Source organism: Crassostrea angulata, chromosome 2 (assembly GCF_025612915.1).
Source record: "Crassostrea angulata isolate pt1a10 chromosome 2, ASM2561291v2, whole genome shotgun sequence".
NCBI lineage: Eukaryota > Metazoa > Mollusca > Bivalvia > Ostreida > Ostreidae > Magallana > Magallana angulata.
In genome coordinates, this window is record NC_069112.1 from 53,891,329 (window position 1) to 53,912,769 (window position 21,441).

Consider the following 21,441-nt stretch of genomic DNA (forward strand, 5'->3'; position numbering starts at 1 on the left):
TGTATCTACCAATCATGGATCTCACTAAACAAACCGAGGCAATGTATAGGAATTAAAAAAATAGGTCTATGCGACTTTTTTTGTCTATCAAGATGACTGTTATAAAACCCTTTAACCATGTTAACCAAAAAGAGATTCGATAATAAAGGTAGCTTACCAAAGATATTACGTAATAAAATTTTACACAAATTAGTTTTGGTAAACCATACAAATACATTTTTGAGCTCCAATGACACACTTTTTGTATATTAGTTGTCTAAGAGGCATGGACATATTTATTAGCTGACATGTTTCATTATTTGCATTGCATCCAACTTCATTCGAGTTATTTTAATGTGTTGTTTATTATTTGTCTTCGAATTTCGTTTCAGTCATTTATATAAAGTAAAACAAAAACGCCAAACGATTTTTAATCAATTTGCAATGACAGAAATTAATGTTATAGACATTAATGGTATGATATAATGCGTTACAAAAAGATTGTTAATTCAAACTAAATGATATTCATAAACAGATCTTATAGAAATCAATGGAAAAGTGAAATGCATGTTAAATGCGTAATTAGGAAAACAGATAAATTTCATTTTCCTTAAAAAGCAATAGCTTGAAAGAGGATTTAATTTGTGTTGTGTCTCCATGGATGTATAAGCATAAAGTAGGAACACCACGAGTAATCAATAATTGTACATGCATGCACAATCCAACAAGGAAAACACAGGATAAAAGAGGGTACATGTACGATTCATTGATAAGTAGAACCAAGGACAACTACCAGAAAGTGTTGTTCATCAATATTCAATATGTAAAATCTTTTTGATTTTCTTTTTATTCTGTAATTATACTTATTGGAAAACAAGCATTTCCTGTGGCAGCATTACGTTAGTTTATTTGGTCTCATAAAAAAACACACACACACAAATGGGAGGAGAAAACTATATGTTTTCTTTCAATCTCTCAGTATGTATTCAAAATGTTATCTGCAGGTGTATTTTTTGTGATGAGCAATAGTAAATTAAAAGGTATTTCAATGATAATGCATACTACTGTAGATTGGCAAATAATCACGATGGTTTAAATTTCACTATGTTCGCGATTTAATATGTTTCCGCAAAATTTAACCCATCGTGAATACTATCATTAGTTTTCAAAAACGTTTCAATGCTTATATTCTGATCAATTGATTTTTAAGCAGCGTGAAATTAAAACCATCGCGACTGGTACTTTTATAGAAATCGAGAAATGTTAACACCGTGAAATTAAAACGACTTACAGTATCCTGTGTATAAATATGCCTTGTTACTTGCATACTAATTTTACCGAGGTTCATAAAAGATTAAATAGACAATAATTATTATGTTAATTATTAAGTATAGCTTCAAATTTATATCTCTATGGGAATGATTAAACCATGTATAGTTTGTTGTCAAAAGTGCTCAGCGGGCCATTCAGAAGTGTTAACGTTCAGAAATCAATTCAGACGTGTTACACGGTTGATTCAGAAATGTTTCGCAGCGGAAGGAGTGCGAGTGTGTAGAATATTTAAAAAATGTATCACTACCTCATAAGTGAATTTTAAACAGCAATGAAGCCATTTGTTTCCTTTGCAGAGATGCTGTCGTTAATACTATTTATACGGAATTCAATAAAATCACTATTGAGTATTAAAAAACTGGTAGTTTTAAACCTTCGTATTAAGTATATGACTATTTATAAACTATATGCAATGCCTTGGAGACTGTCTCTACTACGTTTAAGCAACACAATGAAAAAAATATGTTTAATAAATGTTAAATACAGCTTGTCGCAGGTAAACGACCAATACAATACAAAATATTTTCGTAGATTTGATTGATGTACAAATGGGAGTCATGTTTAGGTTACTCTCGGATTTGCCATCATGTTATGTAAATCACTCTTGATTAGGTAGAATGTGGCTTACTTTGAGGATGGTGCGAAGTGTTTTAACAATATTTGAAATAAAAGTAATATTTATTTGAAACCCAAACAAATAAAGCGTATAAATTAGATCATTTGCAGGATACCTACGTCACGTGATAAAGAGTGCATCTGACGTCACAAAAATTCCTTATGTATTGTGTTGAAAATCGTTGTCATTTATGTAATAGATGATTTAAAGATATACTCTCGTTGAATGTATTTTATCGTTACTATCTGACTAGCTTAAAGCATTGTTTGGATATCATGTAACTTCACTACTGAATTATTTCAGTATTTGCATTTTTTTTTCATTCATATAAAATTTAAAAAACACAAAACTAGTATGATCAACATGCAATGACAGATATAAATGTACATGTAGTAGATGTTATCGGTATAATATTATGAGTTGCAGTAGATACTGTTTAATCAAATAAAGTGGTAATCATAAACAGGTAAGTACAGAAATCAGTGGGAAAGTGAAATACCTTTTATCAATGCACTCCCAGTACGACAGATAACGTGTTTTCTGTTTGTTTGTTTTTTTCGAAAACCACAAGCTTGAAATGGGGTTTAAATATCGTTATGCTTCAATGGATGACTGAGCACGAACCACGACACTATGAGTAACTATTACGCATTAAAACCCTCGGAAGCCCCAGATCTTTCCAGTGTCGTGAAACCCCATCAATGACTTTCCACAATCAACATTTCAAAACGAAATGGATATTATTTTGAGTTTTGTTCTTTTAACGGAATTGTCTTTATCAGCGTGTTCCTTTGGTAAGTCATTTTGTTAAAACCAGAACAATGCAACTTTTCTCATTGATGATATATACCTCTACAACAGGTTTACATATTATTTTGTTCTGAGTTCTCGTTATATTATCAAAAACACTTAAAATGAAAAAGTACATAAAACAGTGTATCAAATTGATAATTGTCTTAATTGTAAATTATCTAGCTTGATATAGCGTCATATATTTGTTAAAATTCATACATAGATCATACACAGATCATTTTGTACATGTAATATCTAATTTATGTGTAATATAACAAAGTGATACTTTCATAACGTTATAGATCATATGGTAAATTAGTACGTAACATTAATTAATATGTGGCTTTATACAGTTAACATTGCGCTGAATAGACCTGCACGGCAGCAACACCCGGTAACCGGTAAGCCTTGGGGTGCTGACCGGGCGGTTGACGGGCGGTATTCAGACCTGTCTATTACTGGGGGACAGTGTACGATTACTGAATACGGACACACAACGGCGACTTTGCACGTGGACTTGGGAGGAGTCCACAGTGTCCATCACATCTTTATACAATACAGAACAGATAATATCGCCTGGAGTAAGTGTTTCTTGATACTTTTGAGCTTAACGTTATTTGTTGCGGTTCACTATGATATTGATATCCTTTTATAATTTGCAAACGCATTCTTTTCTTGAGAATATAACACATAGTGTAATTGGACATTTTTTCCGTGAGACGGTTAATTTTCATCCTTCTAAAACTGTCAAATTTTACATAATTGTAAGTAGATTTAATGATTTTTTCAAAACAGAAAAATCGTATTTTCATAACTTAATCATATTATGATAATCAAATATACATGTTGCTTATGTAACTCATGTTTAGCATAAATGAGATTTATGATTTTATTGACTTAGTTTCAAATCTTTCTTGAGCACAAATAATTTCATAATATTTCAATTGCAATTTAAATGCTTTGTAAGCAACTCTTTGAAATTGTACTTTTTTGTGACGCTTATTTTTTCTTAAGATTTTTGGTAAATTGTTTATATCAGGAAATGTAAGTAAATTTATTTGAGACAGTGTACATATTAAGACGTCAAACAACCCCAGATATTCGTATTGACCATTTTTTATCTCCATCTGTTTACTGAAAACTGATTTTAAACAGTCCATGTTTGGTCATTTTTAACGACAATTTACACTTTTCATCCCGCCACTATTAAGATCGTATGAAGACGTTATATTAAAGGTTTTTGTAGTTTACTTTGGCATTATTTTTAATTCACATATTAGATGGTCAACATCCGTACACTGCAAGATTTCTTGGATTTTCTGTTTACTTATCAAATACAATGGACATTAAGGACGGGGTTGTGTGCTTTCATGACACCAAATATACAAGAGAAACGATCCCTAACCCTACCAATATAACATGCCCTAAGGACACGTACGGGAGATATATTATATATTATAACAACAGGACTCACCCCCCGATTCCAGCCGACTACCACCAATTCGCTTTCAACGAGTTGTGTGAATTGGAAGTATATGGTAAGTATTAGGAACATACAATTACAATTAAATGAAAATAAAGGTTAAAAGCCTACATGCATTTCATTATAGTAAGCATTCAAACATCTGCAAAGCAAGTTTGACACGCCATTTTGCATATATTATTTCTAAAGCATTAAAAAAGAAATATTGTTCGTGTTTGCATACATTTCTGAAAATAAGGCACTGTAACTGTTTTAAAAGTTATATAAAATAAAATAAAGTTTTATTACCATTTTTGAAATAAATCCACAAAAATAAACACCCTTAAAGATCCGTGTGAATATTGTGAGAATAGAATCTTTATCATGCATCAAATGTTTTCTCCTTTTTTATCAAAAAAAAAAAAATGTAGAACCTATAGAATTGATAAGGACTGATTTTTTTCACGAATCAGTTCAGATCAGTTGAAAATTATTATTGCATTTCTATAACCCCTTTTAACTGTTTAGAGTGTTTTATCTAACTATAAAATGTAAACTTTACTTCCAACATGATAAATATTTATTGATTTATACAGAGATATGCATTGACTAACTTTAACTAGTGTTTATGACTCATGTTATAACCTTCACACACATGCAAGAATTGTCTATTACTTTCATGAAAGGTGCAGATTCACATTTATTATGATCGGACTTTTTCCAATTCTTTTTTATGAATAAATCAAAAGTTAAAAAACAAGCGCGGATTAAAAAGAGGCGGAGGTCCACCCTCAACAAGAATGAAACAACAGTTACTTTGAATTGTGAATATTCAGAAAATATGTCTTTTGCCAATCTAATATTTTCCTGATAATCTCAACTATCCCTCGAACCTCTTGACAAAAGTTATGAATGTGTTCAATTAAAACGTATATAGATTTACAAAATGAAGATGAAAAATGGGTTTATTGATTTTCTGTACACTACGAGCTATTTGCATACTCGCAAGGATAACAGATATAACTAGATACGATCTCGTTATGAGTAACGAGTAGGTCTTCCGTTCAAATTTTAAACGATACGATTAAAATATTAAAGTTATTTCAGAATTCCCCCTCAACTACTACTTTATTTTGGATAATGTATACGATTGTCAATATCCTTTAAAATGCTTAACAAAGTGTTTTGCTTTATCACATGCAGCACATTAAATATTTAAGATTTTAGTCCCCGAAAATCCATAATTACGTCATCAATAGAAGTGGCAATGAGTTTTACAAACTGATACTGTTAGGACAAACAAATTTGTTTTACAATGCATTACAAATTCTTTATTGTTTTTAAGATATGTGTTAAAACCTTTACAAGTTTCCTGGCCCTATAATTTAAGGGGTCAGCTCCCTTTTTCTTGAATTCAATCGAAAGGTCTCACAAATACTAACAGTTTTTGTTCTTACACTCATCAAAAATTGTTGATCATTTTTGAGACACAAATGATTGAATATTTTAGGGGCCAGTCCTCTAGATCCTTAATGGAGACAGTCATTGGTATTTTGATTAGTGGAATCGATTAGAATCATCAATACAAGCATTTTCTCTTCTACGATGCTTAACAAAATATGTATCCTTCTTTAGATTGTTGCGTCAAAGTTTAAGTACTTTGGCCCCTAAAAATCCCTAATTACGTAGTAAATGGGCGTGGCAACAATTTTTCCTGATATATATTGTTACGATCAACATATTTGCTTCTATAATGCATTACAAAATCTTTATCATTTTTAAGTTAAAACGAAAGGTCTCACAAATTCTAACATTTTTTGCTCTTAGACCTATTTATAATTGTTTATCATTTTTGAGATACAAATATTTGAATATTTTAGGGGCCAGCCCCCTAGATCCTTAATGGGGACAGAGATTAGTATTTTTATTGATAGAATCGATGAGAATCATCAACGCAGGCATTTTCTCTTCTACGATGCTTCACAAAATATGTCTCTTTTTTTAGATATATTGCGTCAAAGTTTAAGTACTTTGGCCCCTAAAAATCCCTAATGACGTAATAACTTGGCGTAACAATAATTTTTCCTGATAGATATTGTTACGATCAACAACTTTGCTTCTATAATGCATTACAAAATCTTTATCGTTTTCAAGTTTTTTGTATTATAGTTTACAAGTGTCTTGGCCCCTAAAGAAAGGGGCTAGCCCCTTTTTCTGGAACTTGTTGGAAAGAACCTTTAATTATCTACTATTTTTGTTATATATGACTTACCAAAATATTAACTGATAAAAAGATACAGATCAAAATGTATGAAAATTTTGATGCAAAATTCGTACTTAATTTTCGAGCCTAGGCGAGCTCAAAGAAATGGCGCCATTGGCGCCAAAAAACTTCTTTGTGCACAACTACAAACTGTGGTCTACCTATCCTGAAAATTTCATAATTATATCTCTGATAGTCTCTGAGTTTATGTCTGCACAAAATGGGTCGTAAAAAATTAACAAATCGGCCGTAAATCGGAACCGGAAGTGACGATTTCAAAATTTCAAAATTTAAAAAAAACTTCTAGAATAATGACCACTGGCAATCATCTGTGAAAAAATGGTCGAAATTGGCCGAATAGTTTTCAAGAAATCGCGTGCACAAAATTCGTGGAAAAAAAAAATAATAACTAGATACGATACCATTAAAATATCAAAGAAATTTCAGAATTTCCACTCTACCCCTTCCTTTCATATAATGTATACGATTGTCAATATCCTTTCAAATGCTTGACAAAGAGTTTTGCTCTTTCACATACAGCACATTAAAGATTTAAGATTTTAGTCCCCTAAAATCCCTAATGACCTCATCAGTGTGGCAATGAGTTTTACAAACTAATATTGTTACGATCAACAACTTTGCTTCTATAATGCTTTACAAAATCTTGATCGTTTTTAAGGTATTTGCAAGAGAATTTACGAGTCCCCTGGCCCCTAATTTAAAGGACCAGTCCCTTTCCCTAGAGTTCATTCAAAAGGTCCCACAAATACTTACATTTTTTGTTCTTACAACCATCTAAAATGGTTGTTCCTTTTTGAGATACAAATAATTGAAAATTTTAAGGGCCAGTCGTTTAGATCCTTAATGGGGACAGACATTGGTGCTTTGATTAATGGAATCGATTAGAATCAACAATGCAAACATTTTCTCTTCTACAATGCTTGACAAAATATGTCGCCTTTTCTGGATATATTGCGTCCAAGTTTAAGTACTTTGGCCCCAAAAAATCCCTTATTACGCAATTAATGGGTGTGGCATTGATTTTTTTTCTGATAGATATTGGTATTATCAACAATTTTGCTTCTTTAGTTGATAACAATATCTTTATCGGTTTTAAGGTATTTGTAATAGAGTTTACGAGTCTTTTGGCCCCTAATTAAAGGGACCAGCCCCTTTTTCTTGATTTTTTGAAAAGGTCTTAAGAATACAAACATTTTTTTGTTCTTACACCCATCTTAAATTCTTGTTTATATTTCAGATACAATTGTTTGAATATTTTAGGGGCCAGCCCTGTAGATCCCTAATGGAGACAGACATTAGTGTTTTGATAAGTGGAATCAATTTAAATCATAAATGCAAACATTTTCTCTTCTATGATGTCTAACAAAAGATGTCTACTTTTCTAGATATATTGCATCAAAGTTTCTATACTTTAGCCCCTAAAAATCCCTAATTACGTAATAAAGGGGCGTGGCAATGATTTTTTCTGATAGATATTGGTACGATCAACAACTTTGCTTCTATAATGGATAACATTATCTTTATCGTTTTTAAGTTATTTGTTATAGAGTTTACGAGTCTCTTGGCCCCTAAAAAAAGGGGGCCAGCCCCTTTTTCTTGATTTCCTTGAAAAGGTCTTAAGAATAAAAACATTTTTTGTTCTTTCACACATCTTTAATTGTTTGAATATTTTAGGGGCCAGCCCTGTAAATCCCTAACATTGGTGTTTTGACAAGTGGAATCGATTTAAATCATAAATGCAAACATTGTCTCTTCTATGATGTCTAACACAATATGTCTACTTCTCTAGATATATTGCGTTAAAGTTTAAGTACTTTGGCCCCTAAAAATCCCTCATTACGTAATAAAGGGGCGTGGCAATGATCTTTTCTAATAGATATTGGTATTATCAACAACTTTGCTTCTATAATGGATTACAATATCTTTATCGTTTTTAAGTTATTTGTAATAGAGTTTACGAGTCTCTTGGCCACTAAAAAAAGGGGCCAGGCTTTTTTCGTTGGAAAGAACTCACGATTATCTACCACTTTTGTTATATTTATCTTAACAAAATATCAACTGATAAAAAGATACAGATCAAAACGTATGAAAATTTTGAATGAAAATTCGTACCCAATTTTTGTGCCTAGGCGGGTTCCAAGAAATAGCGCCACTGGCGTAAAACAACACAATAGTGCACAACTTCAAACTATAGACTACCTATCCTTAAAATTTCATAGTCATATCTCTGATAGTTTCTGAGATCAACTCTGCACAAAATAGGTCGTAAAACTGTACAAAATGGCCGATTATCGGTACCGGAAGTGACGACAGGAAAAATCTCAAAATTGTATGAAGTTTTTCTCAAGTCTTATCTTCTGTGAAAAAATGGTTGTAATCGGTCGAATAGTTTTCGAGAAATCGCGTGCACAAAATTTGTGGAAATTTGTTATTTTAAATGAAACCATGAAATATTGATACAATTTCATATTAAACAACCCCCCCCCCAAAAAAAGAAATTAAAATATTGGATATAAAACCCTAATTACGTCAAACATGGGCCTGACGATGAGTTTTTTCAAACCGATAATGTAGTGTTCAACAACTTTGATTCTATAATGCATAACAAAATATTTATCGTTTTTAAGTTATTCGTAATAGATTTACGAGTCTCTTGGCCCCTAATTAAAGGGGCCAGCCCCTTTTTCTTGATTTTATTGGAAAGAACTTTTGATTATCTACCACTTTTGTTATAACGTTTTAACAAAATGTCAACTGTTAAAAAGATACAGATCAAAACGTATGACAATTTTGAATGAAAATTCGTACCCAATTTTTGTGCCTAGGCGAGCTCCATGAAATGGCGCCACTGGCGTAAAACAATATAATAGTGCACAACTTCAAACTATAGACTACAATCCTTAAAATTTCGTATTCATATCTTTAATAGATTCTTAAATCAGCTCTGCACAAAATAAGTCGTAAAATGATAGAAAATCCGCCGTAACTCGGTACCGGAAGAGACGATTTCAAAATTTCAAAAAACATCTAGAATTATGACTTTTGGTAATCATCTGTGAAAAAATGATCAAAATCGGCTGAATAGTTTCTGAGAAATCGCGTGAACAAAATTTGTGGAAAAAAATAATAATAAGAAACAGTACGAAAACAATAAGGTCTTCCGTTGGAAACGGAAGACCTTAAATATTGTTTACTTCAAAACTTTGTGAACATAATAAAACATTTTCATTTTCTATTTGCATGTTTTATTGAACAGGATGTCCAAGGTCAGGGTTTTATGGAGAGAATTGTTCATTACCTTGCTCTCAGTATTGCCAGGGGGAAAACTGTAACCTTATTGATGGGACGTGCTCTGTTTGTGTTGATGGATACACAGGAGCCAAGTGCAATAAAAGTAAAAGGTTTTGTTTTTTACAAGTTAAAACTAGTACTTGAGCGACAATTTATTTCATACCCATTTCTAATAGAAAATTCAATTTGACGGTTAGCTTATGACATTAAGAGTTCAAAATAAGTCAAATTCTTGAACCAAAATTTAAATAGCATTATTTCTATTAAATCAATTTTTGCCTTGATACATGTTTATGTTTAAATGAAAATGTACACTTGATTTTGAATATTATTGAGAGTGTAGAATAAGTCAAGTTCTTGAACTAAAACATAAATATCATTATTTCTATTAAATTATTTTTCGCCTTGATACATGTTTATGTTTAAATGAAATGTTATACTGAAGGTTAACATACACGTATACATGTATATATCATATCATTCAGATGTGCTGCATTGTTTGTATTTGCATTGACTTAATAATGAATAAATTGCACCAAAACAGAGTGCAGTAATTACACATATGGTCCGGAATGTAGAAACAGGTGTGGCAAATGCAATGGAGGAGTCCCCTGCAACCATATAAATGGAATTTGTTTTAACAATTGCGCTGCGGGAAGGCAAGGGGATAAATGTGATCAAGGTAAATAAAACAGTCTTTAATTAAGATTATTTCATTTAAAATCACAGATTATAAAACTGGAAAATAAGTTAAAACTTTCCACAGCTGAACAAATCTTTCATCTGCTAAATGCTTGTTGATTTAAGCAATTGAATCATTTTGAATTTGTAATATGAATTATGCAAATAGTTACATTTATTTTCACTTTATAACTACAAGTGGTTCTTATTACTGTAAAAAACTTTCTTATTAATTTCGAACAAAAAATGATATAAAATCATATTGTCATTTTTTGCTTTTCTTATTCCTCATCATTCTTTCCAAAACAAATGTCGGTTTCATTATTGTGTCCGCATTGTTATTATATATTTTTCTTTTCTTTTTTTTCTTTTAAAGAATGTCAAGTTGGGTGGCATGGCAGAGATTGTAAACATATGTATACTATTTTTTGTCTGGTTCCATGAGTTTGTGATAAGATAACAGGACACTGCATTGAATGTCCAGTCGGTTCGTATGGCGCCTACTGTTCAAAGAAATGTTCACCCAGTTGTGGAAATCCGAAATCATGTGACAAAGAAACGGGGCGCTGTGATACATGTCCAACGGGATGGTATGGACACAACTGCGATATGAAATGTAGAGTAGGCAATTGTGTTGATTTAGGACATGCGATAGAACAGGAGGATGTTCTGGAGGATGCAAGCCTGGTTGGAAGAATCTCAAATGTGACACAAGTAAAACTAAAAAGAAATAGATGTGTGAATTCATTTTTTTTTTCGTTGATTTTTTTTTATTGTTTTATGACGTTTTTAGTTGACAGATGGATGGATGGATGGATGGATGGATGGATTCGTTCGATTTGTTTATTTGATATTTAGGGTTTTTTTTTACAGAGTGTGAAGGCGGGACGTTTGGTCTCGACTGCAATAAGACTTGTGGACATTGTGAACACATGAAACATTGTCACCATGTCACAGGGGTCTGTATGCATGGGTGTAATCCTGGGTATTATGGACTACGCTGCACACATGAACAATGTAAATCAAATACTTTCTAAAGATAATTTTAGTTGACTATTCATATTACATTATTAAGTGACAATATGTTGTCGGTATGTATATTACTAGAATAATATTGCTAACAATTTATCTTTGACCGTCTCTTGGAAAATTTGCTAAATAACATTTTATTTTTCTCAAAAACTTATATCATGAGATAACAGTGAAAATGCAGGGTTGAACTGTAATGTTTTATTACATTATTGCCTTTCTTAATACTAGTTCATCTTTAAACAGTTTGTGAACCAGGATACTATGGTATAAATTGTATGCAAAGATGTAGTTCCCATTGTAATATTTCTGGAGTATGTCATCAGAGAAGCGGAATCTGTAAAGATGGTTGCGAAATAGGCTGGAAGGGAAAACTTTGTGAAGACGGTAATATGTCCATTAAGATAATTTGCAACTTCAGGAATTTGCATTTGATGTTACACAGGATGAATCTCTGTCATTCAGTCAACTGAATGGTCTGGAAATGTGACTGGATGGCACAGCTTTGCCATTCAGTCACATTTCAGTTACCTTTCAATCCCCTTTCAGTTTACTGAATTGCAGAGAGTAATCCTGTGGTTTAAGTCATATATATGTAAGCTTTTAAAGCACCATATCATCTTAAATGATGATACATTTATTTTGTATTTAAGAGCAGACTAATGAAGGTAGAAGTATCATCATTGACCACTACACGATTTATTCATCCGCCATTGCCGTTTTCCTTGTCATTTGCCTCAGGTGCTACACATACTGTATTCTTGGTAAGTTGATTTTTTTTACTATGTCATGGTTTAATGTGTTTCACTATTATGTTGATTGCTGAATAATGAAGTGCCATCAATAAATCGTTGTATTTACCCTTTTGTCACATTTTAAACTCATGCCTTTACATTTTAATCTCTAAATATATATTTCAAGTTTTACTCTTTCTTGAATTGTTATCCATAATCGTTTTTAATCAATTATTATGGTTTTCAAAGAATGAAAATCACAATTTAATGACGAATATTATCAAAAAGAATATTGTTCCTTAAAAAAATGCATGTAACTACATGTGTCATGTATTTTTTTTTATTTTTCAGAATAAAAAAGGATAAATAAAGCCATAGACAAAGAAAGGTGAATATAGGGGGCAAACATTTTATGAAGAACAGCAGCAAAAGCTAAGAGAGAAGCTCTTTTCAATTAGACGCATGGCTTACAGTTACCTTGGACTGTAAATTTCAGCCGCAAAATCAAAGATACGATTTTTTGTCATATTGGAAATACAGAGTGTTTTTTCTTCAAGAGAATAAAAACTTGAAATCTTTTTCTAGATCCTTACAATAAATTGTGTTTTTCAAAGCATTGTTTGTGATAAACACAGGTTGTTTTTATTTTACTTTTAAGATGTACAACAGGCATTTTTCTATAGTATGTTAGAGAAAAGGTACCAGAATCTAATTAATCATGTAATATCTAAATAAATTTGTCTAAATCTTCTAACGACAAAATTTACACTAATGTTTTTCTATAAGATATATGAAGCTTTTTCGACAGGCGACATTTAGACACAAAATGAGAAGGAAAATTAAAAAACATCACATAGATGAAGACTTCTTGTGAATACTTGTGAAGACTACATATAACTGGAGGATGTCCATGCAAGACATGGAATGGGTAATCATGTAAACTTGGTTTTCAATTACATGCAAGTTCTACCTTTTTTATGTCTGATACACACATGGGTTTACTCTATCGCGTTGTTATTAAACAAACCAACAACTGTTGTTGAATGATTACACACAACTACACAGATAGCTAAAATGATATGTTAATTTACTTGTTCTGGATTATATTTTGCCAAAGAAAATACAATGCGATATTGACTTTGTTTGTATTTGCAGAACTTCATTTTACTGATAATGAGATACAGCTTAAAACATTTGTATCTTGAATCATTATATATTAATATGAAAGAGAGAGAGAGAGAGAGAGAGAGAGAGAGAGGGGGTTTTTTTTTTAATGATAAATAAACAATATCTGCTTTAGCAAAAATGCAAACGTATCCTTATGCTTAATTTTCGTTAACACCCTGCATCATTGCAATTTATAAGATCATACATTCACTCGTAAATAACACAAAGGGATTTATAATATACTGCTTTTTGAAACAAATGTAAAATATAATATTAAATAAATAAATGGTTGGATGGTTCTAGATCCTTGTATTTAAACAGTTTAAAACAGTTGAATGATGAACGAAAGAAAACAATCACAAAGATTTATTCACGAAGATATGATTTGTTTAATAAAATTGTGTACCCGAAGGATAGTGCAAGCCCGATAAATATGGCATTTGCGCTATACTGTACAGTTATAACAAGATAACAATATACACTGTATGAGCTAACCGATTTATAAAAAGCCCAGCGACAAGGTTGAATAACACTTAAACAGGAACAATTCTCAGAAAACCTAGATGCCACTGGGGTTTCTGATACTCCATCAAACATAAATAGCTTGTGAACATATATAAATTCTTTCTCTCTCCCCCTTTGACGGTTATTGGTCAAACTGAAGTGTTTCGCCTTTATTAAACGGTAATAATTAGTTTGAATAGAGAAGCAAGGCGCGTATTGAGGATAATTTTGCGATATTAACTATTTTTGTGATTTTTATAAAACTGTGTATACATTTTTCAAAATACGTTTATTTAAAGGAGCAGGGCAGTAAATCCCCCAAGATACTCCTGTATCAAAACTATAGAAAGCGTCTAAAAAGTGTAGTACATGTATCCCTACATTTGTGTTAAGAAGAAGAAACATATGTAGAAAGGGGAACTTAAAGAATGTAGTAAAGCCACACTAAATAAGACTGGAAACAAGGCAATATAATAACTACGAAAACCTCTCTCAGAAATTATGTTTCATAGTTTCAAAATCATAAATGAAAATTTCATTTATGTTAACATGTTAAACATTTTATTTTGGCCAATGATAGAACGAATTATTATATCAGACTTATCTCTATAGACATAAAAAGAAAAACATGGCATGGTCTTATTTAATCGAAATTTATAAAGGATCTACATGGGTAAGTTACTTTGTTTGATAGACATTTTGCTGGTTTTTTTCGAATACAAATTGCGTCAAGTATACATTTCATTTTAGTTAAAAAATCAATAATGAAGTTTATATATAGATACAACTAAGATGCAACTGAAAGTCTTGTTGTCGTATAACATTGCGACGGTATCTTTCTTATCATAAAATGTAATTTTTATCTGCAAATTTTGCGTATATGTTAAAACGTTTTGAATCTGTTTTGGTTTGTTTTGGGTTTTTTTTTAAATATATAGTTTTGAGATTTTTATTCATTAATAAGCGTTAGTGGTTTCCTTATATACTAATATGTTTCTCGAAATCGTATAAATTGATATTTTTATTTAAATGATGCCTTGTATTGCGTTTATTTATTTATCATGCAACAATTCTACCACATGCTTTCGGGAAGAGAGAGAGAGAGAGAGAGAGAGAGAGAGAGAGAGAGAGAGAGAGAGAGAGTTTTCCAAAAATAGTCCCCTACTTTATCTAACGATCACACTAGTACATACTTTGTATACATATTATTGTAGAATTCGGCACATATATTTATTTAAACGGCGTAATTAATATTGTTTTCATGTTAATACACTGTTAAATATAAAGGTTCAGTTATGGGACAGTTCTGTGTGTATACAACCATAGGGCATCAAACGGGCTGTTGTGTTGTGTTGTGTTTTGTTGTGTGCACCGATGCATTATCTTATCAAAAACCCCGGACCTAGACAACCTGGTGATTGATTTTATTGCATAACTTTGGGGGAACAATTGATGATTTTCTGTACGTCCTTGCTCCCTGGATGAATTATTCTTGATTATTAAAGTTCTATAAACAGACTACTCTTTGAATTTAAATTCATTATAACAGTGCGTTATTTCACAACGTAGATCTTTTCATTACTTCCTTGTTTATTCCTTTCTTTATAATGGATAGCGTCTGGGTTCTCTTAATTTGCCCTGGATTACTCTGTTTTGCAGAAAATAATGGCAAGTACATGTTACTTCTGATAGGAATTCTGATTGTTTAGGAATATTCAACTGTTATTGTTGCTAGCAACTAAGAATTGATCATTCATCTGTTCTTTTATATGCATAGAAAGTCAATGGATATGGAAGTGACTCATCATCAAATAGCTTATCCTCTGCTTAATACATGTAGAACACATATAAATCTAACATGCATATGTATTATAAATTTAATCAAGCTAAGAAATAGGAAGTCCGAAATATACGATGTTTTTCTGTGGTTTTTTTAAAGGATTTTGATATTTGTTCAAGCCTTGTTATGCCAGTTTCGTAATGGCGCCGTTCCAGTTCCGATGTTTTCTTGGCAAACAAAAATCAAACTTGTTAATTTTGCCAAGAAAACATCAAATATTTTGGAGCAAAATCTAGGTAAAATTAACTTAAGTAATTTGGCTGTATACCGTTAGAACAGCGTATTGAATTAACAATTACAGTTTTTGTTAACCGTCATTGTATTCAAAGGAGGTGTTCTGGAATGCGTAGATGGTCTTTTGTTCATTGAGTCGATGTGCACTGCAGGGAGAGTAAGTTTTAAAATCCCGGCAGAGGTGGAGGTGAAACTCTAATTTGGTGAATCTTCTACGTACTTCTTATTTTGTTTTTCATTTTAGAAGAACAAGTCGCATTTAACAAATCAGCATGACAGAAATACCCGGCAAAATATCTGGAGAAGTTTGGAGCAGAGCGGGCTGTGGACGGACTGCATTCAGAACTATCTCTCTAGAGGACAGTGTACAATGTCAGAATATGGGCATTCAACTGCCACATGGCATGTTGACTTGGGAAAAGTTCACAAGATAGCTCACATTGTAATGTATTTTCCTTATGAAAGTAAGTTGTATCTCATGTACCTTTAAACCATTTGCTACAGGTCTTCCACAAGACAGATTTAATGGTTTCGCTGGTAGATTTTTAGGATTTTCGGTTTATATATCAATTACAACCGACAAAGAAGATTGAGAGTTATGTTTTGTGGACACCAACTACACCATTGACGCAATTCCTAATCCAATAAACTTAACCACTCAAATAAGTGGAAGATACGTCATCTACTACAACAACAGAACACACCCTCCATTTCCTTCTGACTATCATCTCTTTGCTTTTAGCGATCTTGTGAAGTTCAAGTGTATGGTAAACTATTGCTGATAATAAAGTGGAGTAATTGTAAAATATGAAGTCGGAAATGCTTTACATGTAGCAACCTTGGTTTGTTTTAAGTAGATCTTGATTTATACATATATCAATGAATAACAATTAATTTTTTCTTACACTATTTAAGTTGATTAAATACAAAAATATATTGGTGTTGAGAATCTCAATTGAGATGAAGTGGGGTATTCTAGTTTTTTTTCTTCAAAAAGTATAAATTCGATTTTGTGATAAAATCCATTTTTTACAGAGTGTAAATTTGGGTGGTTTGGACCACACTGTGAGAGCAGATGTAATAAAAATTGTGGAGTTCCCGGAAGATGTGACTGGATAACGGGACAGTGTGAAGGAGGGTGCCAGGCTGGATGGGAAACCCCTGAATGTGATAAAAGTAAGAAAAAATCAAATTTTATGTGAAAATCTAAATTGCATACAAGGGATCCGACACGCAAAGTCACGTTTATTGTGTATTGAAAACATCGATACATATTAATTTAAAAAACAGCAATATGCCATAAATTTGTTGCTTAGGACAATTGTTGTTATAGTATTAGAGAAAAAAGATAGAACAATTGCAAATCTAAGCACATTTAAAATAACATAGAAATCATTCGTCGCGTATATAGGTTATACATCTCAATATTAACTAAATGTGTATAAATTGTGGTAAATTTTCAACCTGAACAAAAATCCAAAGTATATCAAGTTATCATTTATTGTGTTGCACCTGTTTTATCTTTGGTTGTTTTGTTTTGGTTTATTTTGAATTTTGTTTTCGTTTTTGTATTTGTTGGTATGGTTTTTTTTGTCTTTCTTTTTGTTTTCTTTTATAGTATGAGGAGGGGGTGTTGTTTAGAAGAAAATGTATTTTGAAACATAAACACTCAATATGTATCTATTTAAAAACCGAGGTATGTTTTCTAAATCAAAACAGATAAATTAATTTCATACCAAATGAATATTTTCATAAAAAGTTACATACCTGAAAGTATTAAAATATATATTTTTTGTAGAGTGTGATGACGGGAAGTTTGGTCGTGGATGTACTGAATTCTGTGGCAACTGCAGCATGATTAAAATAGAGGAGATGGAAGATTGGAAATGCTGCCATGTTGACGGTTTCTGTAAATATGGATGCAATCAAGGATACTATGGAGATCGCTGTTTGCAACGTAATTTGTTTAACTTATAAAATCGGAATAGTGCAAGTATTATACCAAGCATATTTATTTATTTATTTATTCTATAGCTTAGATACATCCTAATAATAATAAAGCATTTTAAAACTAAAGACAAACTATTTTATAAATCTCAGGAATGCAGAATGTGGTAAACATGTAAAATGTTAACAATACTAGTCCAACATGTTTTTAACTTAATGATTCATTGCAAACTGAAATTGCAACATTCTTTTAAGAGATGGAATATTTTATATGAGATATATTTGATATGTTTCGAAATAAATTAGATAACATACATCAATAATGCGTGTTGATCATCACAGTTAACAGAGATTGCAATGTATCCAGAGTCATATATAACTATCTTGCATTTTTTTGTAAAATGCATAAAATATGTAAGACACTTTAAAATATTACCTGTAAAAGATTCATTTAAATTGAATGTTACTAAAGTCATAGCTGATTTCAATTAATCTTCGCCTGAAATTTCAAAGTGGTATATGTAGATATTAGAATATCTAGATGTAGATATTATTTAGTAAATTAATGAGAAAAAAAAAGATTTCGATCCGCTACTTCGGACAAAAAGACACCAACATGTTAAATTTACAGAAAACGGTCCAATGATATATGTTATCTTATTGTTAGGGTTGTTTGAAATATGTACCCTTCTTTGGTTCTTCTCACATTTCATCCTTTAAATTTGACGAACAAAAGAAAATTAGTAAAATCTTTAAACTGATTGTTAGGATAGTATGGGAAAGTGTAGGCCTTCCCCATTAAAAAAAAAATCCAAATTAATCGATATGACTTTTAGAATATATATATATATATATATATATATATATATATATATATATATATATATATATATATATATATATATATATATATATATATTTATATATATATATATATATATATATATATATATATATATATATATATATATATATATATATATATATATATATATATATATAATGTTTTTAGAAAGAATCTTTTTATATTGACAGAAATATTTATTTTTTTATCTTCATTTTATCTTCAGACTGTCCGAATGGGTTTTATGGAGACAGTTTTTACTTTAATGCCCCGGCAACTGTACTTACTGTCACAAAGAATACGGTGTTTGTGATGAAGGTTACCCTGGATTTACTGGTTTTAACTGCATGTCAAGTAAAACAACTTTTTATATAATGATTAAAAAAAAATAACTTCTTTTATTTTCATTTTAGTGGGTTTTACAATGGTTTAGTAATTCCCCAAAAATCCCATTCATTTATACCATTACAAGTCGCACACAATCCATCTGCCTTCCTAAGTATTATATCACAAACAAAAACATTATAAAAACGCAAATTGTACATTGAATTTAAATTCCATCAGTCGCCTACTTCACACTTTAACAATCATTTTTCTTGAACTGATTTTTTTTTGAATCACATGTTAAATTCTCCACTGATTCAATGGTTTTTGTTTTTCTTAAACAGCCTGTGCACCTGGAAGATATGGTATAAATTGTTACGAGAGATGCAGCCCGTTTTGTAACACTCATAAGTGTGATCATATAACTGGTGCGTGTGAAGATGGATGCGAAGATGGCTGGGGAGGAATGCAGTGCAAACAATGTATACAAAACCATTTTATACACAATTTTCAATATCCGCGTGAATTTTAATAGATTTCTATTACTTTTAATTCATACTAGCAATGAAAAAATGATAAGAAAATTAGCAATTTCCTTTTTAGCTGTTTGGTTTTGGCTGATGTGAGCTTGTTATGATAATTAATGTCGTTATAAATCATAAAACTTGTACGTTGAATGTAAGCCTGTTTCATGTACAATACATGTACGATGATGTTGATACATGTATGATATCATTAGATTAAAGATTTAACTTGGACTCCAAATTATAACAGATTTAGATGGATATGATGAGAATCGTCTGCCTGAGGACATCTCCGCATACCTGTACATCATTAAAGGAACGATAATTGCTGCGGTAATTAACACCGGGATTTTTGTCGTTTACATCATATTTCTGAGGTGAGTTGCTTTTGCATACACTAGTTATTTACGTTCTAGTTAAATCCAGCAAAGGTACGTTACATGTGATTGTTCTTATACATGACAAAACATTACGATGCATCAATCAAATAAATATTGTCATAAGCATAATCCTTAGTGCGCCTCTCTTGTACATAAGTAAAAGAAATATGTATTTCGGGGTGATGGATATATTAAATAACAGTTTATCACCGAGAAATGACTGAAGAAACGCCTGTTTTCCTGAAGCGACTATTCAGTAAATGTTTGTTTTATTGAAATGAAAAGTGGTTTTTCTTGTTCTTCAATTTTCAACACATTTCTCTTAAACATTTTTTGCACATTTGTAATGAACATGCTTACTTGTAGTTTTCTTCCATATATCATTTATTCTTTTTAATTTAAAAACTTTAATTTCATTTTGATAAACACAAATTTTGCACTTAGGAAATAAAATGGATATATCTGGTATGTAAATGTGAAGTATCTTATGATAAAACGCATGTCTTCACATATTGCAATAAAAAAAATAATAGATTAAATTTGTTCCGCATACTTGTTTGTATTTATGACTTAAAATGTTGGGTTTTTTTTTCAATGTCAAAAGAACAACTTTCCAAAGGCCAATTTAAACAATATATTTACCTCTTTCATGGCAAAGATTTTGTTGAATCTAAGACATAGGGAAATACAGGATAATAAGTCGAGCTAACAAAAACTCAACAAACACATGACTGTAACAATTTACGTTTTATCTATATATATCTTTGATTCCGAATAACATGGAATAGATGCAATCGGTATAAAAACTTTAATAGCATCTTCAAATAGATTGTACAGTGGGTCTTTTTTGCCTTAAATGCGTTTTTTTTTCAACTTCTAGGAGAAGAAGGCTGCAAAACTTGAACATTAATAGAAATAGCCTCAATGAAGTTGCATTAAAAAAAGATGAGAATTTGTCTTTTTCAGCTATAACACAAATTGAATATCAAAAACTATAGATTGTCCATTCTCAAATAAAATTATGCATTTTTTTTTAAATAAATCGAAAGAGATTTAAGGAAATCGCTTTCCTCAATGAAACCAAATTTTATTTACCGATGTCTTTTTAATTATTCTGAATGAGATAAGCTAAAAAGGAATGGTATGTTCTCGTTATAAAATAATACGAGGTTAATATTATATAATATATGACACCATTTGGGGTTGGATCGTTTAAAAAGGAAATTGCTTAGCTTTTTTAATCATAAGATTACATTATCATTATTTTTTTTTATCTTTGCTTGATTTATCACATGTGTGCTTTAAACAATTATTATATATTTAAACAAGTTAAAGTGATTTGTAAAATGCAGACAAATAAATACATGTACTATAGTAAGTCTGTTCTATAGATTAAAGTTGCTAGTTTTTCACCGATGAGAGATGTTAATGATGCATTATCACAATTCCAATCATTTTTACATGAAGTACACTTATA

At 31.0% G+C, this 21,441-nt stretch overlaps 1 protein-coding gene and 1 pseudogene across 1 annotated transcript in view; both read left to right on the forward strand.

The window, feature by feature from the left end:
• Positions 1 to 2,067: 2,067 nt before the first annotated feature.
• LOC128174499 (multiple epidermal growth factor-like domains protein 11) overlaps positions 2,068 to 21,441 on the forward strand; it is a 43,559-nt gene continuing 24,185 nt past the window's right edge. Inside the window, exons 1-4 of the mRNA XM_052840042.1 lie at positions 2,068 to 2,721; positions 3,073 to 3,300; positions 4,000 to 4,257; positions 9,722 to 9,848. Of these exons, the coding sequence (XP_052696002.1) occupies positions 2,661 to 2,721; positions 3,073 to 3,300; positions 4,000 to 4,257; positions 9,722 to 9,848 (674 nt within the window). The 5' untranslated portion in view covers positions 2,068 to 2,660. The remainder of the gene's footprint in view (positions 2,722 to 3,072; positions 3,301 to 3,999; positions 4,258 to 9,721; positions 9,849 to 21,441) is intronic.
• On the forward strand, positions 15,345 to 17,922 carry LOC128170567 (uncharacterized; annotated as a pseudogene).